The sequence below is a fragment of the Sinohyriopsis cumingii genome, unplaced genomic scaffold (assembly GCF_028554795.1).
Source record: "Sinohyriopsis cumingii isolate HCF-2022 unplaced genomic scaffold, ASM2855479v2 utg000673l, whole genome shotgun sequence".
In the NCBI taxonomy this organism is placed as follows: Eukaryota; Metazoa; Mollusca; class Bivalvia; order Unionida; family Unionidae; genus Sinohyriopsis; species Sinohyriopsis cumingii.
In genome coordinates this window covers 436,030-459,003 of record NW_028315923.1, presented here as the reverse complement: position 1 = coordinate 459,003, position 22,974 = coordinate 436,030, and the positions used below count along the sequence as shown (strand labels likewise).

The following is a 22,974-nucleotide window of genomic DNA, read 5'->3' as shown; positions in this document are numbered from 1 at the left end:
ACAAGATAGTCAGTGTTGCATACCTTACAGTGATTTGATAAAGTGGCCTAGTTTTATTAATCAAACCCAAGATATTATCCTTACTGGATTACAGTATAATGGAACTTCATTGAATGCTAATCTTTACCATGCTCAACCTGTTGACACCCCTTTCTTTCTGTGGTGGGATTGAAACCGTCATGCATTTCTTCATGTTCTGTCAAAAGTATAGTATGAACTGAGATGATGAGAGAATTACTTTCAGAGCCTTATGCATCTCTTAGTATAGATTTGCTGCCTTTGGGAAAGGCAATGCAGGTGAAAAATATAGAATTTAAAAAAACATGTATGCAAATATATAAATGATACCAGATGATTTCAAAAACTTACTGAAATCATAATGACTTTCTGTACAATGTTATGACATGTAATTTCCAATATCTTTTCATAAGGATTAATAAAAGTAAGATTAATAAAAATAGGAAGCAGATGGATTAAGAACAATGCCCGAATTTCATTAATTGCTTATAATTTAAGTAATAGCTGACACTGCTGATGTGTATCCACACAATTTCTATTTTATCATAGTTGCCCAAAGGGTTGTATCCCATGGATTGCACAAAGTGGAAGGCCAGACATTGGAAGTGAAATTGTACATACCTTCTCCACCCAGACCAACCTATGAGGACAGAGGCAAAATAGGTCAAGCTCCAGGTGATTTTCATTATGTTGAGGAAGGAGGCAAAACAGTCATCATATTTGATGAAAACATTGGCAATTTAAAATTAAATGAAAAGGAAGGATTGTCATTGTCTTGGTTATGCAGACATTTGACATTTTTATAAGAAATTTATAGGCAAAAGTTCATCTTTGTAAATACTATCACCATAGAATTTTCTTCTTACCTGTATTTAGCAAACAGCAAAATATAGACATCACTTTCCAACAGCTGTGGATGCAGCTGTAGCTTCAACAATATTACAACTCCGTGTCTAATATTTTACCATTATTTTATGATCAGTGGTATCTACATCAGTTGTTGAATTCAAATTAAGATTAAATTTTGTACCAATTATTTTCCTTCAAATTCTACCCTGATATACAGGAATTTTTTGTCTTGCTATATTTAAAGATGGATTTGGTGTCCTACAACCTATGACTTGTACAACACAGCATTCCAAAATCATACTTTACCATTAAAAAAAATCACTACATTTTCTGAAGTTTCCTGAAGCAATAATTTTACAAAAGCAAAGTAAATTGGTTGGACACATTTTTATCAGAATTGTCCTAATGTACTGTTTTGGTACCAGTGCTATAATTAAAAATGACAATGCTTGAAGTATGATGCATAAGGAACCAAAAATTGCTTCATGTATTCAAACAATTTCGTAGTCATGCTTCTCTGCATGGTATACACATATACACATTCATTTCTTATTACAAGTAAATTTTGTTGGAAATGATTTATCAGTTTTAAGTCTCATATCAAATCTGTTTTGAGTTGATGAAGTCCTTCAAATGATTTGGAGTGGAATTAAAGTTGTAAAGCGGCAGGACAATACTTGAAGTCCTTCAAAAGTTTTGTAATGGAATGAAAATTGTAATGTGGCAAGACCGAACAAACAGACATGAGTCATGTATGCTTCATTGTAGATATGGTAGAGATGTACAAATACAAAATTACCTTAAATCAATGATCCAGGTACCTAAGACACATTCGTTGCAATAGGGAAACCAACTTGAATATTTTAGTGCCAGTTTCAAAATCTTAGGATGGTAAGCCAAGGAAATTCAGTTGCCTTCAACATTTAAAGCACAAGTCAGTTGATTGGGGAATTAGCTGTAGAAGATAACAATAAGTTAGGGTTTTCATTAAGGCAAATTAAAGATAATTTAAAGAAAGCATAAGGCAGTTTTCAGTAGCAGAACTAGCTAGATCTGTCTAATAGTACTTTAACCATTATTTTCTTTTGGTGATAATTTTATCTGCATTTATGACATTTGGACTTGGAGCTTTTTACTACTCGTTGCCATGTTTGTCTCAGTGTCCATATTTTTACTGATCCTTACTATTAACTGTCATTGATTACAGAAGTTGTGTAAATTTAGACTGGTCTCTTTAAACAGCCTGGATGCCAGACTAGTTGTATTAAAGATGGCAATTTAATATAGGAACCAGTCAAAGAAGAAAGAGTTAAATATCCTATGAATTAAATTGAATCCTCCTGATGTTTTTCCACATAAAATATATATATTGTAATCAGAAAGTGTTGATGTCATATGACTCTCAAGGTTGCCATTTTCACTCACCAAGTCTTATTTTTTTCTCACAGTGATGTGACTATTTTTCTTGAAGCTTATCTTGCTGTTAAATGCCAATAAAACTTGCATATTTGTAAATATTCAGTCATATGTATAAAATTAGTTTCACATAAACAATTAACTGCTTTTTAAAATACCTAGCTCTTTCTCCATTTCTAACAAGAGATAAAAATATCAGATGGAGAGAGAGATGGAGTCAAAACTTTGTATTATAATAACAACCCTGATAAAGCCCTGATGAAACTTGTATCAGGTGGCAAAATAGAAAATTCTCAGTAAATCAAGAGTTAAAGACATGATCTAAAGAGCAAATGAACAGTAGATGGTGAGAGAAGTATGGTAGTGACACTTTGTGTACCCTTGAGAAAAGGTATTCGCTGAAAGGTTCATAACTTGGCCTTTTCTTCATGACAGAGGTAGAATAAGAGACTTGATAGCATTTAGCTGGAAGAGAAATCCTTTGATGAAAACCATTCATTTAGAAATCCCTGGATCAATTATTCTCATTTGAATACCATTTCTTAGTCCTTTATTTACAAATCATCAGATGAGAAAGAGGCATTTGAAGACTGTCTCCCATTAAAAAATGTTTATATGCACAAAAACATTAATGGCAATTTAGTTGGTTTTCAAGGACAAAGCCAATGTTCTATTTAAAGGATTGTGGGGGCATGTGGATTTGCTTGTAGTGTTCTATAAGTTTTTTCAGGTTTGATATAGGACCTCTTATTATTAGAGCCCTCAGTAATCATTATGTTCTATAGAGATAACTACTCATGAATATTTCTTCAAACATTTCTTTTCTCAAATGATGAGGATAGCCAGCAGTAAAACTGGGTTTGTAAATATTTTATATTTAGGCTTTCTGTTGTTAGATAACAAATACATTAATCCATACTTTACACTCATTTGTGGGATGACTGGCTTTAATTGCTGATTTGTGATTTGGAAACTTGTTAAGCTAATAATGTATCCACTATTTAGGCTATGTAGTATAGCTATCCATTTTCTGGCTTCTAATCTTATGAGTTTGATTAAACCTTTCCACTACAATCTATTTATTAGATTACCCATTATTTTCCTTCATTAGAAATTCCATAACCTTTTGGTTGTAAAACTATTTTCCTCAATTGAATTGCATCACTTAAGGTTGTCTCTTTTTCAAGATTTGGGGCCCCAAGTGGCAGAGTGGTCTAAATCACTCTCCGTTATGGAACATTGCCATTTCACCTCTGTCTGCGTGGGTTCGAGTCTCCGATTTGGCCAATGTGGGTATGCGAGAAAGCTTGCCAGTAGCTTCTCGTGGGTCGGTGGTTCTTTCCGGGGTTTTCCCGGGTTCTTCCTCCTCCATTAATACTGGCTGCCATGTATAGCCTATCGTGTGCTGAAAAATGGCGTTAAACCCTACAACAACAACAACAATTCTCAAGATTTCTACAAAAAGCATTGCATATATCATCTCATTTTTTTCATTTCAATTTGCAAAATCTATCTATTACCATTAACACATTAACCCCTGGAGGTTTTTGTTGTTTTCGCCTGAAATTCGAGTAGGAAACACATTTTGAACACTATTTCTGAATAAATCCTAATAAATCAACTTCCAGGTGATTTTCAAATAACATAATGCCTAGCTGTGCTAGAAACATCGTTTTTCATTGGTTATTTGGCTCATGTATGAGCAGAAGAGTAGAAGTTGGAGTTCTTTTTTTTGTTTTTTTGTTTTGTTTTTCATATCAAGACCACTCTTTATTCCAAATGCCCATCTTTTCCTACTTTTTTCAAAGGTTCATCTGTCTGTTTGCAGTTCATACCGGTCTGCCTTAGATCTCAGACCAAAAAGTATAAAATCTGGACACAAAATCAGATTCCGACCATGGGCAAATTTTTGGTGGAAAAAAGTCTGGTCCAAAAAATGAGGTTTTTCCCTCTCTATTTTGTAGTGCAACTAGAATTTCCAGATTATTTGGTATCATTGTAGAGCGACTTCTATCAACCTTTCTATAATACCACCCACATTAGTGTATGATACATGACCTTGACAGGGGTTAATTTGTTAAATGTATTTTAACTATACATGTAGTTCATAAGCTTGCATGTTAATGATAACTGCCTGCTATTTATCATCTGCATGTCTAACATAAATCCCTCTATGGGGAAATCTTTTTTTAGATTGCTTCTGTATTGAACAGTTAACAAATTTTGAAGTTCAGAACATTTTATCATATGTTGTTTAAGAGTCCTGATAAATATGTGTGCAAGTGGGTGGTACGTAAGTTACTCATTTATTATACTGAAGTCAAAGTCGAATATATACTTAAATGGTGTGAAAGTAAGGTCTAAAATAGTAATTCCAAGCTAACAGTGAGAAGCAAACAAGATCTTGAAGAAAGTATTAATATTTAATTTAAGAAAATCAAGACTAACAGTTCCCTGTTTTAAAAAATCTTGGGAATTTCAATTATGTTTTATGAAAATCATATGGAAATTACCAGAGTAAAAAACAAAAGTAACATTTGTAAAATCTATCAAATATGGACATGAAAATCAGTTTTAATTGTATACAGGTAGATATTTTAATTATTATAACACTGTTTTTAATTGAAATATAGATGATTTTTCAAAATTCTGTTACTAATGATTCCTCTATTAACTGATACAGACTTTAGAGAAAATTTAGTTTGATTTTATAATTTTTGAAGTTGGAGGTGCAATCAGAAAAAGAAGCATTACTATCCAGTAATAAATAATATATACTTGTTTCTTATTACATTATTTTTTAAAATCATTTTCTCAGCATTAAGAGATTAATGTTAGGACTGGTCAGCCTGGTGTCAGAATAATGTGACTAGGTGGGACATCATGCTATATGTCAGTGACATGATGCCTCAGTGCTAGACATCACTGTAACCTGCCACACTGCACATCATCATAGCGTTATGACTTAAAAAATGTAAAAGCTGCATTAAAAACCCAAATTTCACACACACACATTTACTTGGCCATAGAGGATAAAAAAACGAGTTAGAATTGAAGAAAAAGCAAATACTAAAATGTCTGAACTATTAATTTTACCTTTACCACCAGTGAAATTGTTTTGTATTTATACCATTTAAATAATGTTATTTAAAGTTGATGTTCTTGCAAAAAATACGAATTGGTGGACATAAGTTACCTTTTTCGAAGAAAACATATAGTGGAGGCTCTTCATTGGAAAATTTGGAAAATAGTTGGGGTCACATTGGTGATCCAGGATTAATGTTTTATATTTAAAAAATTATGTTTTAGTAAACAAGTATACTTTGACCTTCCCAAGAGACAACCGTGCTTCACAATAAGGTATCAGTCTGTTCTAGCATCACTGCTTGTACTTGCACATGGCAGTAATTGGTACAGTAAAGCAGTTAACGCAGTTAATTATACCATTTTGTTTAATGAAGAAAAATAGTAGTTTTCTAATAAGAGTTTAATAAAGTATAATAGATATAGATTATACTACATAGCCATCAGAAGGCAGAAAATGATTTCTCCTTTGAATACATTCCCTAACAATAGTGTTATAAGCCCCGGCTACCTCCTAAAAATGAGCCCTTCTAAAAGATTAAAATTTCTTTTCTGCCTATATCATATAGACAAAAGGTAATAAGTCTTGCCCATTACCTCCACTAACCACTGCTAGGTGTAGCCAGTTTTTAACCTTTGCTTCTGTTCAACAGCACTGTATTTGATACCTCCCATGAAATCCGGATCAAATTTGTCTTAAATTTGAAATTACCCTACTGATTTTGGGATTTATTTGGATTAATATTTATTGATAAACAGGTGATAGGTGTTATTTTATTTACTTTTGTTAATATTTTGTGAATTTATCACTTTCTTGTACATGGCAATTTTTAGACTGCATGGTTCAACATGCTATGATTGATGCAAGTTGTCATTCTGCTTTAGTTCACCTGCTGTGTTGATAATATTTTGTTATCTAGCAAATTATTAACACTATGACATGAAAATTTATCTATCATTTCAGTGACATATGTCTTTTTAATGCACTAAATGTGAGAAATTCAAAGGAAGATTAGACATGCATAAAATTTGCCAATCAAATCCACTTCTTCTTCCCCTTGCAGCATATGCGGTTTGTAATCCAAGGACACATGATCAGCAGTACTTAACAGGCAATCATGCAAAACTATCATGCTTGTCTTAAGCAGTCAACCAAATACAGTAACTTTGGCAGATTTAGGGGAATCTGAAACATCTTATAATCACACTTGATCAACATATGCATCAACTTGTACAAGGGACAGCAACACAAGATCTCAATTCAGGCCAAAGTTGTAACTTTTTATCCTGTCATTGGTGTTTCACAGTTTTTTTCAGATACAGTTGGAGATTCTTTCTCCATCTTTAGGCAGCCCAGTGGGCATAAGCTCTCCTGCATGTCTGGCCTTCAGGTCTGTACGTCCGGGTGTTTTTCTGATTCAGTGGATCCAGCATACAATATGGTATCACTGTCCTGAACAATACTGGCCAGCCAGTCCACCCAGTTGTCTGAACCCGACCTCAGTTATGGGGATCTTAGTGATAGATCCATCCATTTAGTCATACATATGGCTTTCTCTATGTATAATTATGAGAATCTTGGTGACAGATCCATCCATACAGCCACTAACAACTGTGCTGACCATTCTCCTAGCTTACCAGCCATGTTCCACAGTACAAAAAATAATCCAGTGGAGCTGGCTTTTCCTATGTTTGCTGTAGGCTGTAGGGAATAAACCATAGATTATAAATTACAAACATTGGCATTGCATCATCGTTGCCACAGGGTATTAGCTGTAGATTATATACAAACATTGGTATTGCATTATCATTGCCACAGGGTACTAGCTGTAGATTATATACAAACATTGTCATTACATCATCATTGCCACAGGGTATTAGCTGTAGATTATATACAAACATTGTCATTGCATCATCATTGCCACAGGATATTAGCTGTAGATTATATACAAACATTGTCATTGCATCATCATTGCCACAGAGTATTAGCTGCAGATTATTACAAACATTGGCATTGCATCATCATTGCCACAGGATATTAGCTGTAGATTATATACAAACATTAGCATTGCATCATCTTTGCCACAGGGAATAGTTTATCCTGAATGGAAGTGGACCACAAACTGGAGACTTCACAGTTTGTGTTTAGGTGTTCCTGAGCAACAGACCTACTCCACTTTGAATATGGAGTTTACTTTTAAGACTGTCATTGAGGAAATATACCAGGTGTTACTGGCTTTGGAATGCCCTCACCCTCAACCACCACTCATAATCTAAAATCAAAGAGTCTCCGTCCTTCGGGCTACTTAATCAGTCAACGATAATACTGGAGTTTAAAATATGCTGTCAGATTGCATCTGTGATCTAAGGAATGGCATTATTTTCTTTTCTGAGAGTCTGAATGAATTCATTCTTCCTATGATATTCAAGATGTAGACAAATGTGATCTATATGACTGTTTTTTTTAAGGGATGAGTACGCCATCAGTCTTGATTTCACAGACTGTTACTTTAATGTCTCATTCAAACCGTGTCAAACAAATATCTGTGGCTTACTTAGCACAACAAAGTTTACCAATCTCAAGTCCTTTTGTTTGTTCTAAATATCAGCCCATGGGTCTTTACCAAAATATTGACTGTGTTATCAAGCTGTTCTGGTTTACTTATTCTGTGGCAATAGTAGAATATCTAGATGTTCTTTTTTCCTTAAGGGCAGAAACAGTCTCCTGTCTATGCTTGCAAGCACCACTTTAAGTGCATACAGACAAGTTCTGACAACTGCAAACAACTCTTTCTCCCCATGAAAGTGGGAAAGCAAAATATCTCCTCTCAAACCCTAATTTCTTCATGGCTTAAGTTGGTTATACTCTTAGAAAGCTTTGATGTCCCAAAAGATCAGAGTCACTTCATGAGTATTTCATCTAAAGAAATTAAAGCCATCTCAGTAAGCCTCGTGTTCAAATGCAACATTGTGATCTGAGACATCACGGAAGCTGTTGGCTGGCATGCAGAGTCAACATTCTTGAGTTTTTTGGTAATTTACTCCTCAAAGACAAAACCTGACTCTAGTAGGCCATGTGGTTGTAACCCAGATGACCACCAGACCCAATTAAATGAACACAGCCTCTTAGTGTTGCTGGATTTTTGCAATTTAATTTTTGATGGTAAAAAGATTTAGTTAATCACCTTAATCTGATAAGACCAGTCATGGATCATATGACCGTAGACTGTGTTACTTTAAGTAGGAGAGTGGCTTATCATTCACATAAGGAATTCAATGTTTCTGCCCTCGAAGAATACCTGAGGTATCAGTAATATGCTCCGCATTCCTTCCTGTTACCTATTCTCCTATTGTGATCTGGAATTGTATTTAAAAGAGAAAGCAAGTTTTTCTAATAAATTATGTGTCTTTAAAAATACTTATCCAAACACATTACTTAAAGACTCTCCCAACCACCCATCTGGCTGAGCATGCAAGGGGAGGTAATGGGCAAGAGTTATTGCCCTTTGCCTATATTATGTAGACAAAAGATAAGTTTTCATTTTTTAGTAGAGCTGGATTTTTTAAAGTAGCAGGCTAAAAATTCCCAATGTTAATTTGTGTAGCAGTAGTGCTATGTACAGTATGTTATCTTCCACACAATACAGTCTGTTATTGGTCAATGGAAATTATTAAGTATCTTTAACTCTGATGCAGTTTGACATGGATACTCTATTAGTGATGATATGCAGTCAACAATTTTAATATGATACAAAGTAACATTTATTCACATTTGCATGTCATTTGCCCCTAAATATTTGTTAATGACTTGATGACCCATTTCAAATGACTTTAAATGCTTTGATGTGGCAGCCAAATTAGAGATGCACCAAATAGGTAAACAAAGTTCCTAACTGTAGGTTATAGTAGTGAATGTTCAATTTCAGCTGCAATGTACAGTATACGGATGCCGATGCCACAGTTCTTAATATATAATTGCACCACTAAGAGAATTCACTAGTAATATGATGTAGTAGTAGTGCAGTTAGATAAGGTTTTCTGTTCTTCATTCATTGATTTTTTCACCTGTGCAATGTTTCTCACAAATGCCATTTTAGTGATACAGGGATTGTTGAGATTTCCCTTCTTAATGTTTGAGTTCTACATTGTAAATGCTTTTGAGGCATTTTTATTTTTAAGGTTGTTAGTTTGCTGTATTTAATTCAAATGTGCAGGAGATTCTACCTTCAAATCAGCCTGGGTTGGTTACCATGGCATATCCTTGGGCAAGGCACTTTATTTCAGATGCCTTCGCAAAACGTACACTTGTGTTGCTGTACCATGAAACACAGACCCAAACCAAACCATTTTGTTCATGCAAAAATGATAGTCATAGAAACTATAATGAACTTGAGAATTTTAAGTGTTGCAACAATGGGAAAAACAGTATTAAATTTTTTAATTCTATTGCAGATCATGAATCATCAGAGTGGAGGATTGAGATACGTGAAATATTTTTAGATGAGTTCTGTAAAGAAAGAATGGAAGAATTTTTGTCAATGAAGAGAAATGATTTTGTTATGGAGAATTTACTGAATGTTATACTTGCAAATAATAACAAGGAAGCACTGTGTATCATGATGGCATGCATAAATAAGAAATGGAAAGAAGATTTTGGCGACAATACTATGAATGTGTGGCTGGGATTAGACCACAGAGGGAGAAAGACAGGTGAGGAAGTATTAGCTTGTTTCCATTCAGCTGATATTGTGTCAAAGTTCTCAAAATTTCTTGGTTTGCCAGTAATTTACAGGAGATTTGATGAAACCGAAATGGAGCCTCTGGAAAATCGATTGCAAGATAAATACCAGAGAGTATCATTTGACAAAAATGATGCAGCCACCATAAAAAGTTTGATCTATGAACATGGGGAACATCTTTTCAAAATCCATAGCAATCTCGAAGCAATTTCTGCAAGCTCTGTTAAATCAAGAAAAAATGGCATCATTGAGCAAACATCAATATTGCTTTACTGTAGACTCAAAGGTGTCATTCCATATGGGGAAGATTTCTTTCCAGAGGAACTGAGATTAGATGAAAAATGTTATCCCACAGATATTCGCGAAGGATTCTTTTCTTTAGGAATGAACCCAGCTCAAAGACAGCCATCAAACCCACATCCTCATTTTTTCAACAATCCCCTCAGAATGGGTTGCAGTATAGGGGCATTGGGGTCTCCTTTTGCTGGAACCCTTGGACCATTCGTCAGACTCGATACCAATGATATAGGCTTTTTGACATGTGCTCATGTTTTGGGAATAAACAACAGCTTAACCCAGACATCAGTGGTTCAGCCTGCTGATACTGAATCAGGTCTCTCAGATGGCACTCGAACATGTGGAACTTTTATCAAAGAAAAATTTGATCCATCTGCAAAAATTGGTGTTGATGCAGCTCTGGTAATCATTGACCAGAAAAATCGAAACATTGATCCAGGTGGTTTTGTTTGGATCGGCTCCCACCAGTTATCAAGCACAGGTAGGGTCTTTTGACTGGATATTTAGTGTACATTATATTAATAGCTTGCATATTTAAAATAAAATTAACATTGATGGTGACATACACAATAACTTAAACTTTTTCTATTTAATTTTTTTCAAAAGGACATAGAGATGCGGCCAGTATTAATGGTGGAGGAAGAACCCGGGAAATCCCTGGAAATAACTACCGACCTCGAGAAGCTACTGGCAAGCTTTCTCACATACCCACATTGGCTGAATCCGAGACTCGAACCCACGCAGACAGAGGTGAGATGGCAGTGATCCATAATGGAGAGCGCTTTAGACCACTCGGCCACTCGGGGCCCCCTATGATGTGGTAAAACTTATGAAGTAAAAAGAAAATATCACTCTCGTCTGATCAACAATTTATTTTGCTGTATTACATCACGAGAAAAGAGAATACTATGAATGCCTCAAAAATAGCATGATTCTTGTCAGCGAAAACCTCAGTATGGTTATGTTACATATATCTGATTTAATTCATATTTATTTTAAATTAATTGTTTTTCAGTTTTAATTTTTTAAATTTTATTATATGCAATTAAAATGTAAATTTATTCACTGGAGATGATATTTTTCCAGCAAATTAGTTGACCTGAATCATTCTTTCGTAATCACCAGGTGTTGGTCTAAATCTTGACCTTGTTTTAGAATTTGTAGCAACCTTTGTAAACAAGTTCTATTTTATTTTAAAATGATTGGTTTTTGTCAGGGTCATTTTTGGTGTACATGACATAAACACGATCACGTGACCCCCCCTTTTCGATTTTGCAATTCTGGTTTTTCCATTAGTATGCATTTGTTAGCTTTAATAGAGATGCTTTGAGAGAGATTTCTCAGGTTTTGGGGCTTTTTACACTGATGTCAAGTTATTTTGTTGTTGCCAGATTTTGAGTTATAATTTTCATCAGATCAGTTGGATTTCAAAAGGATTAATTCTTTTTTCTCTCGAAATATTTTGAGGAGTGCTCACACAGAAATTTTGGAAAGACATTGCTTACAAATTTAATTTGGATATCCAACACCGGAGTGCCATTATTTGGATTTCTACAAGGAACTGTAGATAAGCACAGTACTAACTACAGTACATGTCATCGTCATCCATCTTTGATTTTCCATCAGGATTCGAACTTGAAATTATTAAAACATTTATCATTAGGACTTTTGTAATTTAATTCATGGATTATTCTTAGATTATTTTTGGATTTGATTCTTGAAACCTTAAAGTTCTTCTCCTTTTTTACATTTTTACAGAATTTTTCCAGAAAAATAAATTATTTGTTAAATTTTAAAAAGCTTGTTGTTTTCACTCTTTCTGTGTTACTGTTTATTCGAGCCTAAACACGTAACAGTTACACTGTCACAATCAAGAGCAACTTTGTTTCCTCACAATGTTTAAAATGCCATCACTCCCCTATCTTCAAAAAGAAATTTAGATTGTTGTTGTTGTTTTGGGGTTTGACACCATTTCACTATGCAAGATAGGCTATATATGATGGCCAGGATAACTGGTGGATGAAGAACCCGGGGAAAACCACTGTAAGAACTACAGACCCAAAAGAAGCTACTGGCAGCTTTCTCACATATCCACATTAACTGAGTCCGAGACTCCAACCCATGCAGACAGAGGTGAGATAGCAGTGACCATTAAAGGCAAGTGCTTTAGATCACTTGGCCATTTGGAACCCCAAGTAATTTCGAAACAAAATAAAAATAAATCACAAATTCTTTTGATTGTTAGATCTTGTATGTTTTGTTTTTGCTTAATATAAAAATTCACGTCAAGTTTAATATCATCCTTGATAACCTTTGTTTGAAACAAACATTATTTGAACAAGCCATATTTTTGCAGGATTTTCTGGAAGCAAATCACCATCTTTTGAAGATGGAATGGTGATCATAAACCCAGAATTTGAACAGCTAGCAGAGAAGAGAGTATACAAGTTTGGAAGGACAACAGGACTGACACAAGGATTATTTGTACTTGATGGTGCAATGTTAAAAGTACATAATGCCTCACTCTCACTTCCCCAAGGAATGCCTACTCCCCATGGCCACTCTTCTAACAGTTTTATAATGAAGGGACAGTTCTTAGTACAAAAGGTTGGAAATGATCAATTTTTTAGTTCTGGTGATTCAGGAGCAGGTGTATATGTTGTAAAGAGAAAGCGTGGAGAAAATAAACTGGCTTTAGTTGGAATTGCCATCGGATCAATTACCTCAGGAGAATGTGCTATTACACCTATTGGAAGCATTATGGAGGCTCTGGGCTTGAAAGAATCCAGTATAATTACTGAAGCAGGAATGGAAACTCATCAATAATTAAAAGAAAGTAAATAATAATGACAGTTAATTGATCTAGCCATTGGATAATACTATTTAGCTTTATGTTGAGACTGCTCATTCCATCTTTTGTTATGGAATATGACATTTGACAATCTTTTCATTCTAGTGTTTCTCATACTTTTCTTATGATACAATTCTCATTGGGTCAAAATGGACCAGAACATTTTCAGAATTAATATCAGACTTGAAACAAGTTGATTTCAGAAATGAGACATATCAGCATGCTACATTTTTAGCATATTGAATCCTGTAGATTTTGAAGTAGATTATATGCATGACACTTATCATTGCCACATCAGAGTGTCCTGATGGTTCTAGATGTATTTCTAAACCTAATCCTTTTAAGACCGAACTTGATGCATTTTATGAAGGTGTTTTGTACATTGAGGTTTGGTCACAAACCTACTTGTTGGATCTTATTCAGCATTGTTTTAAGCATGGTGTCCAGGTGCAAATTTCAATCTTTTTCAGAGGGCTGCAATGGTAAAGGTCTTGAGTGGTTATTAGTAATATATTACCTGAACTATTACATGTTGTTCACCTGTTTGGAAACAGCTCATTAGCAAGGGGAGGAGAGATGTGCAAAAGGAAATTTTGTGTGCATATATATATATATATATATATGAGTGATGAGTGTGTGTGTGTGTAACATGATATATAGTATTTACATATTTTAGCATTACTGCTTTTACAGTGTGTCATCCATCCTTCCTTCCATGTGTGTAAACATACCCTTATGCATAAATCCAAATATAAAAATACAGTAAATAATTATACACATACACATACATATACATATCTTTTATACACATATACACACATACTCATATAAAATGCATATGTCTGTATACAAATATGTACATACATGCAAATACCCATACACACACCTACAAACATACAAGGCTATACAAAAATACAAATTTGCATGTACCTATCCGTACAGAGGTATATATAGGCACATAAATACATATTTTGGTGGAACTTCCCTGCACCAGACATTGCTGAGACAATCTGTGTGGCTAGGAGACAGTCTGATAGGTGAGCCAGTCTGGGGAAGCATCATTGCAATGTATGCTGAACTTATTACTGCATACACACATCATCAACACATACCTTATTATGGATAGAATGGTCAATAGTAACATATTATTAAATGTAAAAACTAATTTTTGTAAAGTTGTCATTTTTATAAAAATTCCCTTTTTGCAGTTTGTGTATGCCAAATACTTTCCTGACAGAAGTATAACTTCAGTTTCTTCTTAAAATGTTATATATTTGGTATTTTTTTTATTAAATCTATTTATAACAGTATAATTTCAACTGCATGATAAATAAGTTAATCACATTATTAGATTTATTTCATCTGTTATGCCAAGAAGAAATTTTCTTTTTTGATGCATAAATGCTACAGAGATGATTGCACTCACTCTTTATCCACTCTGTGAACCTAGATTATGTTTTTACACTCCCACAGAAAATGTGATAAAATTTTATACTATTTTGCTAAGAGCACACAGATTACTCAAAATTTTTCCAAATATTTTTAGAAAAGTATTTGTTGAAAAATGTATGTGTAAAATATTAATCTGTTATGTATATTTGATATATATTGTGTACCTGACTTTTGTCACGATCATAATTGAGGGTTGTAAATGGAATTATGCCCTCATGACTTTTATCATGATTTTCAGCAGTAAACAAGATGTTTATAAGAATTTCAGTTCAAGATTTAGTGGAATTTTCCTAGGGAAATTTTGCTTTTCCGGAACTGTTTATTGTGTCTTAGGTAAAGTGTGTATTTTTATATACAGGGGATTTGTTCAACAAGTATTCATTCCTGATTCATGATCATTCTGTGGTACCATTTATGGTTGTGTCCAGATATAATTTGAAAGAAATTATTTATTTAAATTATTCATTGGAATTAAAAACTGCTGATCAACCTTTTTGACTAAAACACTACTTTCGGATTATTGAGAACTCATTCAAAGACATTTTGGATTATATCATTGTGGTACATCAGGACATTTAAGACTATTGGAATTATATCGGAACATTCTATACTTTTGGACATGTGATAAGATATTTGGGATTATTTTGGATTTATTCCCCATACTGTAAGTGTCTCTTAAATTTTCACTATGTAACTTCAAGAAATAAATTATTTGTTGATTTTACTAAATTTGTTGTTTTCACTTCTTTCTGTTACATAGTTTAAGACTTAAAGTAATAATAAATCTGAAACCATTTAAGTCAATGAATTGTGCTGCAAGTGCTTATGTTGTTAAGAGAAAACAAGGTGAGGCAAGGAATAAAGCTTGTTCCATTCATTCTAATTCAAATTGTAAACTTCTATATTCCATTTTGCAAATGATGCAGTCTCATGATTATTGCAAGTGAGTGTTTTGTGAATTCTTGTAGAGTCTTTTTTGTCCATTATTATAAATACAATAGATGGGTGCCTAAATAGGTATTACATATTACCTACCTGCCTTAACATGTCAAATCACATGAAAAATTGGACTTCAAACCCTTGACACACCATGTTTCAAAACCACTATTTTCAGGAATCTTAGCCCCAATGTTTTTTTTAACACAAAAAAACTATTTCTTGATGACCACTATATGCCTATAATCTGTAAACATGCAGTACTGCTCATAGCTCAACTAAGCCTATCCTTGTGGCATACAGCTGATACTGAGGCAATTAGAAGGTCAGGTGGTCAGAGATAACAAACAACCACCTTTCAGAGACTGCTTAATTACCAACAGTAGCTAGGGTGATGTGTCATGTCCAATCCTGATGTGGAAGAGTCCTAATTTGCATAGGTAAAGTACTTCAAGTAGAACAACCTAACTTGTCTGAAGTATATCATCGAGATGTATTGAAGAAGAGACGTTATTACACATCAGTATATTGAATGAAAATGTTGAAGTCAGCTTTAATAAAGCTTTTATCTGTAGATTTTTACTCCAGATAGATAATTATTTCAGTTTTGAAAACAGTGTTCAAGTGTGATTCATTTTTGAAGAGTATGATTCAGGAAGCCTTACACTAGCAGCCATGCAAGCAAAAGCCCAGCAAAAATAAATATAAAAACCCCAAGTTGACAAAGTTTTACTTTGTGAAACACTGCAGCAAGAGGAAGCATGAGATTTCATATTTGCACATACCAGTACTGCAAACATGTACATTGGTCATTATGAAATATGCAATGTCCATAGAAATAGAAACACCATCAATTTGTAGCATATTCAACGGAACACTCAGATTTGTTCTCTTTATATTAATTATTTTAATCATGTTGAAATACTAACTATTACTTGACCAATGCTTTCAGGATGATTTTAGTCATGAAATAGATTGATTGAAAGACAATAATAAGCACAGGCTCATGCTTGCACAATTGATTTGTGTTGATAAAGCATTAACACCTGAACTGGACAGAGGCATTTATTAGTGCTATATTACCTGTAAAGATCCCATGAAAGTTTATATTATTAAGTTCTCCCCCTTCCCCAATGAAATAGTCTGTCACAAATGTGATATAATCCTCATTTTGTTTATAGAAATATGAAAATCTCGTGGTCAAGATGCATCAGACACAGTTCTGACAATGCTAACTTTATCAAGAACAATGTGGTTTTGACCAGGATTCGCTCAGAAAATCTGGAAGAGAAGTTTGGACAACAATACCATCTAGTCTTTAATAAATGCAAACATAAACACTAATGGCACTTGCATGTATTAAACTATTGAGAGCAGCAAAGACTGCATCAAATTAAAAGTATGTATTTTTCCAGCTGATGTATTTTAAGGAGAGTTTTTTTATGTTTGATTTATTTAACGGTTTATTGATTATGTGAGTGTTTGTGTGTGTTTGTTTATGGCATTGATATTTGACTATACAAAGTCTATCAAGTCTATCAACTATTTATATCTTTTCAAGTGTACTGTACTTTGAATAAAAAGCCGGAAAGTTAACATTTTATATTCAGGTTTGAATTTCAAATCATTATATATAGGCTCATATAAAAAGATAGCTTATTCTCAACTGGATGAAACCGTTTTCTGTTTTGGTCATGAACAATGATCCTTGCCCCTAATAGGACCTCAGAAAACACTTTTTGAGTCTCAAACCCCACTGAAAATATAGAAGGTATGATATTAGAATTGATACTTACATTAAATTTACCTTTGTAGATTTTTGTGGCACCTAAAAGCCCTGGAAAGTTTAGAAAATTTATATAGAATCCAAATTTATCACAAAACTTATCAAGTTTTATGCACGAACTATCCTCATTTATAATCCAATGTTTGGATTCTTCAAAATCTGTGTTTGAAGGAGTTCTTTCTTCTTTGTTTTAGCCAGTAAACATATTATCTGAAAATATATTTATCAATTGGGCATTTATTAGCCATATTAAGAAATCTATTGCAAAGAATAAATGGACTAAAGAGTAATTCTTATGATCCAGGGTATCTTAATCGAATCCACAAACATATTAATGTAAATTATTTTAAGGCTACTCTCATAATAGTATTTAATAATAACTTTACTTTTAAACCTGTTTCTTTGCCCCACTCCAAACAAACTTCTAAAAAAGAGAATCTAGTTCCTGGAGAACAATTTGCGGGGATTGGGAAATCTCATTAGTAGATGAGTAAGATTTTATAATATCAAACTTGTTACTGTAAATTTTCCCTAAATATGTCATGCAGATTTGTGAAAGAGACCCTAAAGATGTACAGTGTTTCAAATATGTATCCAGAACATCTCAATAAATTCATCGTGATAGGGATCATGTTCAAATAAGAAGCATGAGAAGTCTTTGTATAATATTGTGCAAGAAAAGTTTAGGTCATTGATTTAAGTGAACTCTAATTTCACAAAGTTTCATGTTTACACTTGGTATCCCTGAATAGTGTACTGGTACAGCAGTTACGAGAGGAGGAAGTTTTTTGTAGACATTGCATGAATATATTCATCATGGAACAACTGCCAGATGACCATGACTTTTACTATAGTGTAGTCAGTGAGAAACTGCAGCATATGATCATGCCAGATCCTGGAGAGAATGTTGTGAAATTTATCATGGTGCAATGAAAGACGAAGGCCCTGCATGCGATTTATGAGGACTTACAATGCATAACCATTCCCATCAAAGCTCAATTTCACATTGTTCAATAAAATACAAATTGTTGTGCAAGTCTCCTTTTGGTTTAGTTACACTGTTGCTAGATGCAAAGGAACAACTGAGTTGCCAATGTTGTATTGCAGCCAGGATTCAGGTGAGGTGTTTATTAGATAGCTCAAAATTACAGTGAAATGGATTTAGAAACAAATCTCCTTGCCCACATATGATTATGACCCTCTATGATATTATCAAGTTTTCAAACCATTCGTCTCTAGTTACAAAGTTACATAAACAAAACAAGAATTCCAGCTGTGCTTCATAACTTGCGTAGGTATGATGGTCACTTAATCATGCAAGGAATAGGAAAAGCATTGGATGCTGAAATAAGTGGGAAATGAAATATGAACGGGACCAGCTGCCGTTTATTTACTAACTACAGTTTCTCAGTTGTAGCCTCAATAAATTCATGGACAGCTTTGTGGCGGAAGGCTGTGATCACTTTAAGATTTCTCGTCGATAGTGATGCTTCCCCTGATGAAGGTTCATTGTTTGGTTTGCTCCCCGACAAAGGAATATATTCCTACGAGCAAAATGGCAACTCGAAAAAGTTTTCTGAAGCTCAATAGCCACCCACTGAAACATTTTATTCATTTTTCATTCTTGTCCTGAGAAGGCATAGTCCCCCAACCGCTATGCGCATGTCAACAAAATCTGGCCGCGTTAGTTTTTTAATATCTCGGTTAACATTAAATCGCAGATGTATTCAAGATTTTTGTGATACAGCTATGCGCATGTGTAATGTGACTGTACATTACGTCACATCGCTAGGAATGCCTTAAGACTCATTACTATCAGAATTCAAGATCAAGCTACAACTGCTTGCTGACACTGACCAACATTCATTTGTTGAACGTGGTATCTGGGGCAGGATTTCAATGGTAAATAATCGTTATGCACGTGCGAACAACGCGCGCTTAGATGGATATGTCACGACCAAAACAAACAGTTAAGTCATGTAACTTGACAATATCTGATATTAATGGGCAATGATGCAACCGAGTTTTGGTGGATAGATCCACTTAATGTAATCATGCATGCACACATGAGTACGACAGCAGCAGTGACATCGGATACTTCTTTAAAAATTTGACTCAGAATACCAGGAAAAGCTTCACTGTGACCACAGTGAGTATCTGTAGCCCCGGAAGCGCTGTTGGTGCCCTGCGAATGGATGTCTCCGTGCGCTGATGAATGATTTTGGGCATAAGTTCGTTTAATACACCAAGATGGTTCTGGGTCTGTCCAGCAAGCTCAACTGCGGATTTCAGGTATAAAACCTACGGTATTATCTGCTTGTCAGCGAACTTTTGTCAGCTCTGCATGTTACCAACAACATCTGAAGACGCAAGGTTCAAAGAAGAAAAGTGCTTGTCAACTCCTAAGATTGTGCTGTACCTGTGGACAAGGCATACGTACCAATAATGTCAAGGCTCACGTATGTTCAGGAAAGAAACGATGTCACATTTGTCACCAAATCGTGGATTTGGAACACGAATGCTTCATTCAGAAATACCATTCAAAACATCTAGAGGAAGACGATGACCACAAGAAAAAAGGGAATTTCATCTTTTTTCGATGTCAAATGCATGCAAGAGACTGGCATTCACATTCCTAATTTCTGCGCGGCTTACCAAGCGTGCGAGAATTGCATCCACGAGCCTATCTTTAGCCATTGCCTTCACTGCAGCAAGATTCCTGGAGGACGTGAAAAAATATTTCGGGGACCTAACACTCTGGCTGATTTCACCCAATGTATCTTAGACCCCATCGACGAGACGTGGAGCCAAGAGGACAGCGAACATTTTGGAGATTGTCATCGCCATGCCACGGTAAAGGCTCACAATTTCTCGGGATACGATGGACAATTTCTTTTGAGATGCTATACGGAACAAAGTACCGAACGTCCTAAAATGACTTTGAACGGTGCCAAAATCATTTCCATGCAAGTGGGTCGAGTGCAGTTTAAAGATTCGATGAGTTACTTGGCCGTGTCTTTGAGTCAAATGCCTAAAACGCTTGGAATGACAGAAATGGCCAATGGTTATTTTTGCGCACTTTTTCAGTACCAAAACCAATCAACATGCCGTTCTACGACATTTGCCTGAGGCTCACTACTACGACCCCTACAACATGTGCACCGAACAACGAGAAACTTTCTACGCTTGGTACCAGACTCACGCCTCGGACCCCCTCGACTTTTAGGAAGAAATGTAAAAGTATTGTCGTTCCGACGTTGACATTTTACGGCAATGCTGTGGAAAATTTCGAGAACTGTTCATGGAGCACTGAGGGATTTATCCTTTGAAAAAGCCTGCACCATTGCCAAAGCGTATTCCTTAGTATGCCGCAAACTATTCATGCCCAAAACCACCCTGGCTGTCATAAGCCCTCAAACGACAAACTTTGTCAAAGGTCGATACTCGGTCAAAACCCTACGCTGGCTACATTACTTGTGCGACAAGGAAGACAAATGGATTCAACATGCCCGAAACAGAGGAGGCGAAAAGACCATCGGTCCGTATTCGGTGATGGCTGAGACTTAGAAAACCCCAAGATCGTGTACGAGTTTAACGGTTGCTTATTTCACGGGTGTCCCCTCTGCCACAGTCAACTGACACTAAAAATCAGTCTTTATAACGTACCACGGAAGACTTGTACCAGACCACTTGCCAGAGGCGCTTGAAGTTAGAATAGCAAGGATACCAAGTGGTGGAAATGTTGGAACGCGAGTACGATCACCGTTTGAAAACCGATCCCAAGTTTAAATGCATCGCGGAAAGTTACAAGCTGGTGGACTCAATGAACCCGAGGGACAGTTTGTATGGAGGACGAACAAATGCCAACTGTTTGCTGTACCAAGCCGACGAGGAGAAAGGAGAAGAAATCAAATACTTAGACGTGTGTTCGCTGTATCCTTACGTGTGCAGATAGTGTCACTTTTCCGCAGGGCACCCACAATTGCTGACGCAACATATCGATCTGGAAAACACTCGACAATACGAAGGATTGATCAAATGAAAAGTCTTGCCTCCCCCGGACTTGTACCATCCCGTTTTTCCTCACCATTGCCAAGGAAAACTGATGTTTCCCTTGTGACGACACATGCAACCAAGATCGCCCTTGTCAGCACACAAAGGAAAAAGGCACCTTGACGGTAACGTGGGTCAGCGTGGAATTATTTAAAGCTCTGGACCTGCGATACCAACTGTTAGAAGTGTACAAAATTTGCCACTTTTCTAATACAGAAAAATACCACAAGGGCAACGAGACTCAGAAAGGCATTTTCGCAGACTACGTGGATGCCTTTTTGAAACTGAAACAAGAAGCCAGTGGCTATCCTTCCTGGTACCACACTCCCGAAGACCAAAAGAAATTCAAAGACAAATACTTGGAGCAAGAAGGCATCATTTTAGACCACATGGAGAAAAACGAAGGAAGCAGATCGTTTGCCAAAGTGATGTTAAATTGCTTGTGGGGCAAAATGGCACAACAACCGTGTTTCCCCAAGACGGAGTATTTGACAGAACCTTCCCGCTACTTCCAGATGATTCACGACAAAACTAAATACTTGAAAAACGTGGACGTCCTTCGGGAGAGCTTGATCGTAGTCAAGTAGGAAGGAAACCTGGACTTTGTAGAAGCCGACGAACTTGGAAATGTCATCATTGCGGATTACCTGACAGCCCATACTCGCTTTAATTGTATGAAGTTTTAGAACTGTTAGGAGATCGCGTCCTGTACTTTGACATGGACAGTTGCATCTACCTTGATCGCCTGGGTCAACGCCACCCTGACATCGAAGGAGACCGTTTAGAAGCCTGGACAGACGAGCACTCCGACGACAAGATTCTAAGTTTTGCTAGTGGCGGTCCTAAACTTTACGGCTACGAATACGGAGATAAACAAGGACAAGCGCACACCAAGTGTAAAGTGAAAGGATTGACTCTCAATTATCGCACCAGTCTAGTGGTGAACGTTGGTGTGCTGAAAGAAACCTTACAGTCTGGACCAGATTAAAACTTTAAAATGACCAACTACGAACCGCACAAGATTGTACGTTTACCCACACACCAAATCGTCAGTCAACCTTTGGAAAAAGTGTATCAAATCGTGTACCAGAAGTGATTGCTGCTTCCCAACCACTTCACTTTACCGTACGGACACGTCGATATTGGTCAGCATATAAAGGGGAAAACGTCAAGACCGATAGTTCATTGTAATTACCAGCGTAAATCGAGAAAGATGAATAATTGTAAGTTGATATCATTTAAGTTCGGGGATTTTCAGGTGGAGTGCGATGCTGTACCTTCGTATTGCAGTTATGCCGTACGCTGTGACCTCAGTGATTGAGTACTGCATCCTTGTAACTTTGCTATGACTACTACTACTACTACTACCATACCTACCATAGAAAGTGATGCTGTGCGTGTCAAACCTGACAGATGCGTAAACGATGCCACTCGTTACAGAACACCTTATCACTTTACTGGTTTTCATTGTCAGTGTCATCCAACCCTAAGTG

The 22,974-nt window shown here is 35.7% G+C and overlaps 1 protein-coding gene across 3 annotated transcripts in view; it reads left to right on the top strand.

Annotated features, from left to right (window-relative positions):
• The window catches only part of LOC149773322 (uncharacterized), a 99,507-nt gene extending 84,072 nt beyond the window's left edge, over nt 1–15,435 (top strand). For all 3 annotated transcript variants that reach the window (XM_089946456.1, XM_089946457.1, XM_089946455.1), the window contains 3 exons: nt 568–693; nt 9,820–10,884; nt 12,760–15,435. In XM_089946456.1, the coding sequence (XP_089802582.1) occupies nt 568–693; nt 9,820–10,884; nt 12,760–13,229 (1,661 nt within the window). In that variant the 3' untranslated portion in view covers nt 13,230–15,435. The remainder of the gene's footprint in view (nt 1–567; nt 694–9,819; nt 10,885–12,759) is intronic.
• Nucleotides 15,436–22,974: the final 7,539 nt, after the last annotated feature.